At 38.6% G+C, this 13,579-nt stretch overlaps 1 protein-coding gene and 1 long non-coding RNA gene across 3 annotated transcripts in view; one reads left to right on the forward strand and one right to left on the reverse strand.

Annotated features, from left to right (window-relative positions):
* LOC106697244 overlaps positions 1-2,238 on the forward strand; it is a 28,704-nt gene extending 26,466 nt beyond the window's left edge. For both annotated transcript variants that reach the window (XR_002829401.1, XR_001348300.2), the window contains one exon: positions 1,926-2,238. This is a non-coding gene — a long non-coding RNA (uncharacterized LOC106697244). The remainder of the gene's footprint in view (positions 1-1,925) is intronic.
* The window catches only part of ROS1 (ROS proto-oncogene 1, receptor tyrosine kinase), an 89,238-nt gene that overhangs the window by 33,461 nt on the left and 42,198 nt on the right, over positions 1-13,579 (reverse strand). The window contains 11 exon segments of the mRNA XM_023754174.1: positions 95-271; positions 366-598; positions 1,347-1,491; positions 2,965-3,167; positions 4,629-4,805; positions 7,920-7,922; positions 8,732-9,018; positions 10,144-10,349; positions 11,947-12,149; positions 12,467-12,530; positions 12,795-13,057. Coding sequence (XP_023609942.1) covers positions 95-271; positions 366-598; positions 1,347-1,491; positions 2,965-3,167; positions 4,629-4,805; positions 7,920-7,922; positions 8,732-9,018; positions 10,144-10,349; positions 11,947-12,149; positions 12,467-12,530; positions 12,795-13,057 — 1,961 coding nt within the window.

Genomic DNA, 13,579 nt, shown 5'->3' on the forward strand with positions numbered 1-13,579 from the left:
TACAAGAGAATGCTCTAGAGATATGCAAAAGAACTTCCAACTTATTCTACAGCATAAAAGAAGAGTTTGCATTGAAGTGTACGGTGTGATCTACCTTCTGGAGTTCAAACCAAAACCTGATGAGGTTCACATTAGATGGAGCCTCCCAATCTAACTGCAAACTGGTGTTGCCTGGAACCAAGGCATAAGGCTTCTCTGGGGTGTCAAACATTTCCACCGTGACAGGGTGGCTCTCAGCACACCACATTTCCTCAGCGTGGCAGGCAAGGACCTTTTGTAAAGACAACAACAACAAAAATTGCTTAACCTTTTCACAACCTTGTGCTTGAGAATGGCAGTAAAAGTACCCAATAGCCTCGCTGTACCTTTAACACATAGAGTTTCCCCCCGGACAGTCCAGTAACCAGGAGAGCAAGCTTTCCATGAGGATATTCACTTTGTCTTAGAGGAGTCTCCGGAACTCGGGCCAGATGTGCAATTGCCAGCTGATAGCGGACTGACTCCTTAGGTCCATTTGGCTTGGGAGATTCTCTCCAGGATATGACAAGGCTGGTGTCTGACTGCACTGTTGTGTTAATGAGCCAAACAGCCTCTGGTACTGAAATACAGAGCAACGCATATGTTGCAATAATAGCACTGGGAGATGGAAGGAAGGGATGGGGTTTTGGTTGAGGATAGTCATGTCATGTGAGCAGAATGAGTGACAGATGTGCCTCAGGGAAGCCAGCCTCTTATATAATGGTAAGTTAGCGGCTGTCTGAAAGACTGGCTTATTTTTGCCGAATGACTAAATCATTCTCTGACTCTAGCTCCAGGATTTGGCCAGTGATGATGAATAACCAAATTGGGGTGATTTTCGTGAATTCATCAGAGACATCTGAAAGAAATGGCATCACCCCATAATAATTGCCACCTCTAAGGACACCTTTTTAGATTCTAGATCCATTTTCTTTAAGGCAATATGTTATATTACTTTAAATAGAGAAAAGGCTTGGTCTTCCCGTCCCACCTCGTGAGCAGAACTATGAAGATATGGGAAGAGGGTGACACTGTGTGGTGAGAGCAAAGACTGTGTTTCTTGGGCAAACAGTATTGATGCTGATGTTTCTTTCAGCTTCTAGTCACTTTTCATTTTGATGGAATATTATTGATCATCTTCTAGTGTTAGAGCAAAAATCATGTCATCAAAGTATTTTTCAACCAATATATTTTCCTTATTAAGCTTTAAAAAGGTCAAATAATAAAGATGACTTTATATTCAGGTAAAAAACAAACAAATATAGACATACACATCACATATATTACAAAACTCCACTCTAGCACCCCACACCAAGCCCATAGCTCACCTCCACTTTTAGTTTTCCCCCAAATCTCTTTTCCCAGAGGTAACTGTTCCAAAGGATCAGAATAATAATTCCTTACAGCGATCTGTATCATATATGTTGAAAATGGTTGTAAGCCTTCAATAAGGGCTATACTCTCCTGAAATTCCTGCAATTAATTTACAAATATTAATATGTGATTTTTATTTTTTCTACAAATGGGGAGAAATTATTTAATCAAAGTGATAAAATATTAAAAGACTCAACATTTTTTATGTGTAGATATTGGATCATGAAGGACAATGTTCACTGTTCTAATCTGCCCAGGCCTGAGTTGTTTAATAGCTACAGGAATAAATGCTAAATGACTGACAGCCTTCAGTCAATTTTGTGGCATATTCATCTCACATACAAAGGAACATTCCCAGAGGAGGACACTATTTCATTGGCATTGCATTAGAAATTCAGCAAAATGGTATTGGAAGGATGTGAAACAATAGAATTCAATAGAAAAGATTAAGCTACATTATCTAGTCATTCTTAGAAATAAAGTTTAAGTAAAAAGACCTTCCTTAGGTCAATGATTCTCATCTTTGTTTGTAGGTTGGAATCATGTTGGAAATTTGAAGAAAATACTGATTTCTGGGTCCCACCTCCAGAGATTCTGACTGAACTGGCCTGAGGGAAAACCTGGATGAAGAGATTTTAAGAGCTCCAGTGTGCACGAGGTTGAGAACCATGCCTTTGGTGCATGTTAATCAATGTGAAGACAAGATACATGAGCTCTCATAGCCATGTCCAGTGCCACAGCCCAGCCTTAGTCAGCCAAATGATCCAAGCTGCCTCTAAAACAACTCTCTTTAGAAATGTGTAAAAAAGATAAAAACAGACAAATTAAATGAAGTAATAAGAACCAGCTGTATTTTCTAGCAAAGTGTACTTGTTAACCTCAAATAGGAGATGGTTAATTTCACTTTTTGACTTGGTTAAATAAGTAGCACAAAGCAAAATATAGGATACACATGATTTCATCACAAGGACAACTAAAACACCAGTGCCCATGTTGCCAAGAATTATGCCAATTCATTTATTCACTCCAGATATATCTAGTGAATGCCTATACAATGTCAAGTACTAAGCTGGGTACTAGAAATACAATGATAAATCAAAGCATAGCCCCTGCATGATGGGGCATTTCACAAAATACTGGAAATCACAAACAATATACAATTTTTATACTAGATATATGCTATGGAGGACAGAGGTATATGGCAATGTTCTCTCTGTCAAATGCATTTCTTACCCCTCAACCAAATTCTGCTAGATGGGCCATAAAATCGCATATGCATCACTTTCCAGGGATAATTAGATAACCAGGAAGGAGAAAAAATCCAGTTCTTTCAAGGACAGTCAGGAAATTGTTACTGCTGACGATCTACCAACTGGTCAGTTAATAAAGTTTGTTTAAGTGTAACTTATTCCCAGACGAGAAGACTAGACACAATATGCTTTGATGAATCAGCTATAACAGGTTGCATAATAGCACATCCCAGAAAATGATATAGAAAATACTATGACTAAGAATTTCATATCAAAAAAGAGTATCTTCTAAAAAGACAAAGACCACCAGCTCCAATCTTACCAGCATTCTATATTTTGGCTCAGAGCCATTTTTCCCATCATTAACTTCTTTGTAATAAACCAGGTATGTTGGAGTTGGGCTGGTGATGCCATACCAGGTGAGGTTTGTTCTGGAAGACGGTAATCTAATTGTGAGGCTGGTGTTAGTGGTGTTAAGTATAATTGGCTCTGCGATATCTGAAGCTAGAGACAGAAATGCTTTATCTAAAATAATAAGAAAAAAGATTAAATATATACACATATGAACATTGAGGGTAATATAATTTTTATTTTTTACTTAACTTATAAGGCATGATGTATTGAAGTGTTGGAAATACTATTCAGGACAGAAAGACAAGTTTTTTCTTAAAGATGGATGAACTAGGGAGCAAAGTAACTGGTAATTGCTTAACATTTCCAGCAGATGGAGCTAAAGTATATCCTTTATAATGTACCTAGACCAGTGATGGCGAACCTTTTGAGCTTGGCATGTCAGCATTTTGGAAAACCCTAAATCTGGTGCCGTGTCACATATAGAATTTTTTTGATATTTGCAACCATAGTAAAACAAAGATTTATATTTTTGATATTTATTTTATATATTTAAATGCCATTTAACAAAGAAAAATCAACCAAAAAAATGAGTTCACATGTCACCTCTGACACGTGTGTCATAGGTTCGCCATCACTGACCTAGACAGTAGCATAATAAAGTTGGTCCTTATTTTATTTTGAAGTAATTAGAACATTATATTAATCATATGTTCATGGACTTTTAAAATCTCTTAAATTTCTCAAAGTGGAAAATTAATTTTTAACCAAAATGTCATTCAATTTATAAAATCTTCATTTTTTTAAAAATATTTTGTAACTTACATATTTTATAAATGAATACATTTAAGCAAAGATTATTTGAGTTTGTTTCATTCATTTCTATCCCTCTCTAGTGGGAATTATACTTAATTTAGAATAACATAGGCATCTTAATGGCAGAGAGAGCTTGAGAAAATCACCCATGAGTTTATATAATGCTGTTTTCATTTTTGACTGGTTGGTTGGTTTTTAAATTTCAAACATTTTTTTATTGTGACTCACAGTAGTAAATATATATAATCAGTTCTGCCCATAATGTGACACATGCATTCCTACAAGTCACTGCTTTATACAAAATTGCACAATAAAATCCACAGGGGGAAATAGAGTTAGGGGCCCAACACTAAAAGTTTCATGAGTGTCACATCTTTAAAAAGATAAGAACTGAGTAAAAGTGGTAGGACACATGTATGTTGTTAAATGGTTGATGTACAGAACACTATTATAAATAGGCACTTGACCTTGGAATGCTATGCAATGCTTTGTGAAATCATTGGGAGTCTGAAATATCGTCAGAGAAGAAAAAAGGCAGAAAGAAAGGAACTTTCGGGACTAAGAAGAGAAAGAGAAACAGGCAGCAAGGGTTTCCCATGCCTCTGGTTGCCTCCCGCACCCCAAGCCGCGAATACACGCATAGATGAATGGCGACCCAAGGCAAACAGCAATCACAGCGCACGCCAAATCCTGGCAGTCTGGAGCAACACTGACAGCACAACACAGGAGTTGGAGAAACAGCCCGGAGAAGGAGTCATGATGAGACTTTCCTGGCCCTGAACTGGGAGAACAAGTTGACTCAGCCTGTGACTGGATTACCTGGAAAAGGCTGCAGCACCGAACTGTAAGCCAAGATGCGCTCACTCCTGGGGGCCTTCACCTGAGAGGGGATGGCCCCTCGGCATTTCTTTACTTGATAAATCTCGGTGCCGTCCTTTGCTGCGGAGACCCAGTATAGATATTCCCCGTCCACCGTTAAGCTAACAAGTGTTTTTCCTGTTTATGAAAAACATAAAGAACATATCTTATGGTGTCTACTCCAAACAATATGTGAAATCCTTTTTCTATATCATACCTGCTACATTTTGAATTTTCCTATAAGTTTGATATGAAAAAAATTATACATTTTATGTCACTAGGCTAAGGACTTCCCAGATATGTTCTCATTTTAGCTCCACATGAAGCCATAAGTAAATACCATTGTTATTAGCTTCATTTTGTAGAAGGAGAACCTGAGGCTTAGACGAGTTAAATAATGTCAAGGCCACAAGGTTAGTCAAGGGCAGAGCCAGGATTTACAACTTGACTCCAAGCCAAACAACGCCTATCTGAAGGGAGGTACTAGCTGATAGGCGCAGGACTCAGTGCCTTGCTCGATATTTTTGTCAATGATTTGACATGAATGCACAGTAAACATATTTATCAAATTCGTAGATACTATTCAATGTTTACTGTCACTAGTATATGGAGTCCCTGACTTGGAATTCAAAAATATCACAACAGAATCAGGAAATAGATTAAAATTTAACAGGAACAAATGTAACATCCTAAATTCAAGTTTAAAATCAAGCCTAGAAATAGCAAATGAAAGAAATCTAGCTCAATAGTAGTTTTTAAAAATGATGAAAAAAAATTATGGGTTTTTAAATGGCAGGTAGCCCAAAGACCGAACACCGCTCTCCATGCAGTGAAAGATGACCTAGGAGGCAGAGGCCTCCTGCACTGACCAGAACACACTGAGCTCCGTGAGTCATGCCAGGGGTGACATTTAAGAGAATATTATGTAGCTGAAGTGAAACCACAGGAGGGGGACCAGGGCAAAGAAAGATCTAGAAGCCACATCCCCTGAGGTGTAGTGATAGACACTTGACTTTTTCCTCTAAAAGAAATGCTTAGGATGGGCTATGACAGCTATCTTTACATAGTTGAATGGCAATTGCCTAGGTGATTGGTTTATTCTTTTAAATGTAGAGGTCAGAACTCAGATTAATAAATGGGAGGAATAGAAATAGGAATGGCTACCTAGAAGAAGAAAAATATCTAACATTCAGAATTATCCCAAAAATTAAACAGACTTCCCAATAAATAGTATTTTTTTTATAAACAGGTATTCAGTCAAGACTGTTTTTGTAGAGGGATTTCCTCCAATATCATGACAACTAAATGATCTCTAAAGTTATTCCAATTTTCTAATTTTATTATTATGGATTTCAGTTATGGGTTCCCCCTTTCTATACCTGTAAGATAATGCCTACTAGGTAATTCTTATGTATCAGGTGTTAAAGGAAAATTATTCTGACACTTATTAAAATGCTAAAGAAGACTTTAGTGTATTGCAATATTGTAGAGGGAGACATAATACAGGAGCGAGATGTACTCAACTCTGAATATGAAAGAGATAGCTGGAGATTCATAACCAACATGCACAATGAGAGGGTCAGTGGGTAAAAATTATTACGAGGCTACATCAAGGGTAAGGGGATTCTTGCTAAACTGGCCTAATAAGATTCTTGGTAAAGGCAAGCAAGAACGCAAGAACGTTCAGGGTGTGGTATGAGGGGCTTAATCAGATATTTAAAGTGGGGGAAATTCTCTCTAAACTGATTTCGCCGGATTCTTGCTAAAATTGGACTCAGCAAGAATGGACATGGAAGGCTAAGGTCCAGGCCTGAGGGCTCAGAGGAGCCTAACTAAAGTTTGATTAAGAAAAGAGTCTTTGCCCTCGCCAGTTTAGCTCAGTGGATAGAGCGTTGGCTGGTGGACTGAAGGGTCCTGGGTTCAATTTCAGTCAAGGGCACATGCCCAGGTTGGAGGTTTGATCCCCAGTACAGGGTGTGCAGGAGGTAGCCAATCAATGACTCTCTCATTGATGTTTCTACCTCTCTCTCTCCCTCTCCCTTCCTTTCTGAAATCAATAAAAAATATACATATATTTTTAAAGTTAAAAAATAAAAAAGTCTTTGTCACAGATTTATCAAAAACAAGTAATTTTTTATAAGAAAAGTTCAAAACATCGTCTCTACTCTTCAGCCCATTGAGAGGACAACAGAAACAAAACCATATGTGCAGCTACAGCTTTCATATGCAGACACACACACACACACACACACACACACACACACACATTTGCAATTTCAGAGCTTCACTATATAAATCAGCAATGCCCAGTAGCACTTTTGATGATGGAAAGATTTTATATCAATGTTGCCCATACAGTAACCATTAGCCACTTGTGACTTTTGAGAACTTAAAATGTGGCTAGTGTGACTGTGGAATTAAAATTTTAATTTTATTTATTTTCTTTAATTTAAACTTAAGCCACCACATGTGACTAGCACATACCATATTAGAGAGTAAGAAATAACAGACTCTTAAGAATATGTAAGGGGAATTTAGAATGCATGTTTTTTCTGTTGCAATTACTCCTAATTTGGAGACTTCGAAATTGCTTTAGACTTTCAAATGTTCCCTCCACAAGCATGTGAATTTCAAGTATTTGCCAATTCATGCTGAATGTGGAGTCAATGGAATCATCAAAATTGAAATAAAATAAGGTAGTGGGAGTAAGATCATGAATGTTGTAGCATGGCCCAACTTTAAACCCCAGATCATCTACTTACTAACTGTAGCCCTTTGGAAAAGTTATCTTACTTTTCTCAGCCTCAGTTTCCTCGTCTGCAAAATGAGGATAGTAGTGTGGTGGGCAGACAGACATGAGCAGAGCAAGGATGTTGGTCCCCAGGGTGGAAAGCCCCAGTTGCCTAGCAACAAGCAAAACTGGGAAAACAAGGACCTCATCCCCAGGGTAACCTTTCCTCCCCTAGCACATTGCTCATCATTTGGTTTAGACCCCTGACCTTTCATGTCGCTGGTTATGCAGTTAAGACCCTCCCTTGACCTTTCTTCCCCTGGCATGTTGCTAGTCATGTATGTGAGAGACCCCCCTTGGGAGAACAAACTAGGGGCCCAGAGAACAGAATTAAGCATTAAGCCCTTAAGCATTAAGACTCCAGGACAATGATGTGTACATCTAGGCCTGAGTTGTGTTTCAGCTCCAGGCCCAGAAAAGCAGCCAAACCAGACAAGCAACACCATGGCTGATGTCACGACCAGCTGCATTGACAAATGACCTCTGCCCAGGCGCTGACAAAATCAGTGGAGACCATGAAAGGACACACCTGGAAATCAGACGAATGTTCTATTGAGATCCTTCCCAGGGACCTTTCTTAAAATCCCAACCCTTAAAAACCCAGCACACTCTCCCTCCTGGGAGCACACCCAACACCCACGCCTTTCCCTTCCCCCTTCCTCTCCCCGAAGGCATGTTACCATTACCCTGCTCACTCCTACGCTCCAAGGGCCCCTTCTTTTGCCTCTGTAATTTGTTTCCCGAGTCTATTTATTTTATCATTCGCTTCTTCTACCACTGTGACTTCCTAAATAAATTTTCTCTTATACTTTGAGTCTTGGCTCTGAATTTTTTCCTAACCAGAACTCAGGTACCAAGGTCTGAACCCACCAGTCTAACACCTGGTGCTGTTCTCACCATCGCCAACACTAGGACCTACTTCACCAGGGTGTTGTGAAGATGACATGAGATAATGCGTTTAGTAGCATTCTTAGATTTTATAGTGAAGCTCAATACACTGTAGCTCTATTGTAAATAATGTAGAGCTACAGTGTATTGAGCTTCACTATAAAATAACAAAAATATCCCCATAGATCCAGAAGATTATGTGGATGCCTATATACAATTTTTCTGGAAACAATTTGACTTGAATTCTACAAGAGCATTTAACATGGTTTAGAATAAATACTGTGTGTATATTCTTTTGCATACATGTGGGATGTAAGCCCTTCTTAATGGAATATGAGGGGCTGCCATTACTAATAAAGATCTATGTACACACATGGCATCTTACCAAGCAGAGCAGGCCTGGTGATAACTTGCCAACACTGGCATCCTTCCAGATCCGTGGCCCAGATCTCTTGACCTTTGACAAAGTATATCTGTGGTTTCTTTAGGTGAGCAGTATCAATAGTCATTACTCCACTTAACTCGGATTCAGTCACATTGCAAGAACATTGGCTCCTTCCATTTGGATGGCTTGTGGCTGTGGGTTGCAGAATTCGGTGCAAGGTCTGGTTGATAATACTGTAGTAGAACATCTGAGAGCCCAAATCGGAAACTTCTGTCCAATACAGGCGACTATTGGGGGAAAAATAGCCTCCAACTTAATGAGTAAAATATATCATTTCAAGTATTAGTTTCTTATGAAGATCAATCATTTCTAATAATTAGGAGGACAAATACATCTTTTAGAGAGAACATGTCCACATGCCCAATAACCTTCTTCTGAGATGGAGGAGGGCACAAGAAATCTAATTTTTAGCATTTTCCAATGATTTCTCAATAAATGTGTTTACAACTAAAGCCTTGAACTACAATGACTTTAAGTGCTGTATTGTCTTATTTTTTTATTTTTTTATTTTTAAAATTTTTTTTTATTGATTTCAGAGAGAGGAAGGGAGAGGGAGAGAGAGATAGAAACATCCATGTTGAGAGGGAATCATGGCTCTGCTGCTTCCTGCACATCCCCTACTGGGGTTCGAGCCGGCAAACTGTGAATGTGCCCTTGACCAGAATCAAACCCAGGACCCTTCAGTCCGCAGGCCGATGCTCTATCCACTGAGCCAAACTGGCTAGGGCTGTATTGTCTTATTAATGATTGTAAATATAAAAGACATTTGCAACTTTTCATCAACACCTATCTCCATTCCCCTCCTCTCAATTTAGTTTCTGCTTCTTAATACTAGTTAACAATCTAATTTCAAGATAGATTATATCCATGCTATGGCACACACAAAATACATCTTTCCAGCCTAAGAAACTGCCACTCAGTTGCTGAATAGAGGCCTTAAAACTCATCTTTTGAAGACATTGATTAAAGATGGATGAGCCCAGAATAGCTTTTACTGTGTTTGACATGCTGCCCATCTACCTCCTGCTCATCTTCTGCCATTGTCTCAGTCCCCTTCTTGTCCTTATCAACTGAGGATATTACTAAATTCACTGATATAAAAATCTGCTTTGGTTTCCTGCTGGCAATTAACCTAACTTTAAGCTAGTTAAGTTGTTAGTATGGATTCAGTTTACATACTTGTGGTTGTGGGCTCATAGTTTACATGTAGAGATACTTACTAAAAGTTAATGTAGTGAATTAAGACCCCTAAGCATCTTATGTCCCCATCATTAACACCTAATATTAAACCAAAGATATATTAAATATGTCTCTGTATTTCAGCACAATAGAAAAAGGTATATTTCAGATACCTTAATAGGGGATACACGAAGAAAGAGATTATTGTTGAATTTCTGTTGCAAATTTTCAGCTTCCTGGGATATTTCACCTTGTGTTCAAGATCGACATCAAATATTTGCATTCCATTTTGTGATTCTTTCATCACAAAGTAGAGGTGTCTTGAAATCCAATCAATTGTAATAATTGTGATATCAAAAACCAGTGCATCTTGGAAAATCTTAAATCAGATAGAAAACACAGCCAAGAAGATAGTGGTCATTTTTTTTTAAGGTTGAGGATTTTTCTGTAACCACTCATATTACTCATTTATTGCACTTCTCTTTTGTAATCCCAAATCTCAATAACTCTGGGTCGTGTGCCATTGTAACATTGGTCCCCTTCTCACATAGTGTATTTTCCCTGAGTGATTTCAACTACCATGGTTTCAACTGTAATCCATAAACCAATGCTACAAATCCACATCTTCAGGCTGATCCCTCATTGAGTTACTGATTCAAATATTAAACTGCCAATTCAACATATATGAATGATCCCAGGAAACAGAATTCATCACTCTATGTCCCAAACCTCCTTTTCTCTTCCATTTATATTTTTATAGATTCCTAACACTCACCTGAAGAGCAATCCCATCAACTGTGGTTCATCCTTGACTTCTTCCTACCATTACTACAAATTGTGAATTGGTCCCATTTTAAATATCTCCACAATGTGTCCTCTCCTTTCTCACCTTACTGCTTCTCATTTCCTGACTTTCCTATCTGGATTTCTGTGATAGCCTCCTAATTGTCTCAGATTTAACCTTCTCTGAGTCATTATTCACACAGCTAACGAGTGGTCTTTCTAAAACACAACTTGATCATATTAATGACCCACTAAATTTCTTTAACGGCTTGCTGCTTGCAAAGGAGGCCCATTCTATGCAGGCTCCTGCCTACCTCTACAGCTTTACCACCTGCCTTTCACTCTGCCCTCACCTCCATCTCCATTCCAAGCTCCTCCTATTTATTTATAGCTCCCTGAATATGCTATGGATCTCTTGTTTCCCTGACTTAGCACTTGTTGCTTCCTCAGCTTTTCCCCACCTTTACCTGGCTCATCTTCTTGGAATCCAAGATGTCTTTCCATCCTACCACAACCAACCTGGATGGAGCATCCATTCTATGAGATTCCACCATCTCCTACCCTCAGCACAGCACTTACACTGTGTTCTGTCTGCCTTCTCCACTAGCAAACATTCAATGAATGCCTACCACATGCCAGCATTGTGCTATGCGCCTTACATGCATTATCTCATTTGATCTTCACAGGAATCCTATGATGAGGTACTACAAAACCACAGCAATTAAATAACTTGCTGATGGTCACAGATCCAGTAAGTGGTGGAGTCAGAGTTAAATTCTAGGTTGTCAGATTCCAAAACTCACCCTCTTAATCCCTGTGCCATACTGTCTACCTACTGTTAGACCAGTAGTAGACGGGGTTTGTTTAAGAACTACGACTTTTCTTTTTCACCTTTATTCCAGGAACTAACACAGTGCCTTAAACCCAATAACTGTTTGCGCTAAATTAATCCTGAATGGCATTTGCCCAAAACCTAATCTGAGCTTATTTGTGACTAAATAGTTATAAGGCATCTGTCCTTTTCAACCATCCTAATCTTAATGCCTCAACCACAGGCCAGTCAGTTTAATTACAGGGCAGTGTGATATGCAGATCTTCTACTTTCTTCCTTTCACAACTGCACTGAAAGTCCTCTTAATAACAACCTTGATAGTTAACATACTTCCTTTCTAAAGAATTACATAGTGATGTACCTCAGAGCTGGACTGATTGTGCATGTTCAAAAGAAAGAGGGAGTCTCCCTGAGCATAATACGCCATTGCATCATCAGCTGTGTAGCCCATGGCACTGATGTCTCTTTCTGCCGAAAACATCCATACGACTTGATTTTGATCCATATCTAACAAAATCATCTTGTTGCCCAAAAGAGTTATGAGGCGTGGAAATGGGTTGACTTCTGAAAACAAAATACAAGTAGGTAATATGTATGAGAAAAGTAACTTTAATTTACCAAAATCCCTTAACTCAATCTGATGTCATTTTGAAATCCATTGGTTTCCTTTGTGTTCATCTACTACATCAGTCTCAATGGAGACAGACTAGGTGCTCTGAGTCTAGATATATTTAAGCATGTTTGATTATGATAAAAATTTATTTTTTTTATTTGACTTTAACTTCAGCTCAGAGATTATACTTATATCCCTGAGAATACCAAGAGTTAAAGAGCTTTTTTTAAATACACTAATTGTTATTTACACAGGTTTTAGATAGTACCTGATGTTTGGGACTGTACCAAGTCAGAAAATGGTCCAGGTCCTTTGGATGTGAAGACTCTAACCTAAAGAAAGAAAAAGATACAAAAAAATTGCATTTGACAGTGTCCTCAGTGACAATAATTAAGTTCCGAGACTAATAAATTATTGAATTTTTTATTTCACACTCTTTTAAAAAAATTTAAAATATGTTTTATTGTTTTCAGAGAGAGGAAGGGAAAGGGAGAGATAGAAATATTAATGATGAGAGAGAATCATCAATTGACTGCCTCCTGCAAGACCTCCCCCTTATTGGGGATCAAGCCTGCAACCCCAGCATGTGTCCATACCTGGAAAGCAACAATGTACCCAGGACTCATGCCCTCAAGTTGAAAAGACATCACTGAGGGAGTGACGTTGACAGCAATCCAGTCTTCAAATGTTTTGTTGGTGGCACTTTGGTTGGATATTTGATAGAAAATTTCAAATCTTGTTAACACACCATTTTCGTGCTTAGGCTTATTCCACCTAAATTCCACCACAACTTCATTCTTATTATGGTATTTTCCACTTGATAATATAAATATTCTGGGATTCTCTGGTGCTGATGGGACTGAAAAGCAAAGACACCGATAGGGCAGAAAAGAATAGAAGGTTGACTTTTACCACTCATGATAAGAGCATGGAGCAACCCAGTAATAACTTTCTCATTCCAGATAGTTGAGGTATATCTATCTTCTTAAATATTTTCAGAAGAGACTATTCCATAGATTTCTTCAGGAACCTATCTTAATATTTAAGCAAATCTCCCTTATGTCTAATCCAAACCCCTCTTACTACCACTTAGGTACATCTTCTTGTCTGGGCCCTGTATCGATGGAAGGTGTCTTATTCTCCTTACAAAATACAATATTTACTCTCATCTTGACAGAATGATTTAGCTGGAGGTGAAAATGGCCAGTCACCAGGAAGGAAGGCAGTAACCCTATCTATCCTTCAGCTAGTTCAAGATAAAAAATACAGCTATTGGGCCCTCACAAGTTTGGCTCAGTGGATAGAGCATCGACCTGTGGACTGAGGGGTCCCAGGTTCGATTCTGGTCAAGGGCATGTACCTTGGTTGCAGGCACATTCCC

The sequence above is a fragment of the Myotis lucifugus genome, unplaced genomic scaffold, assembly GCF_000147115.1.
Source record: "Myotis lucifugus unplaced genomic scaffold, Myoluc2.0 scaffold_57, whole genome shotgun sequence".
NCBI lineage: Eukaryota > Metazoa > Chordata > Mammalia > Chiroptera > Vespertilionidae > Myotis > Myotis lucifugus.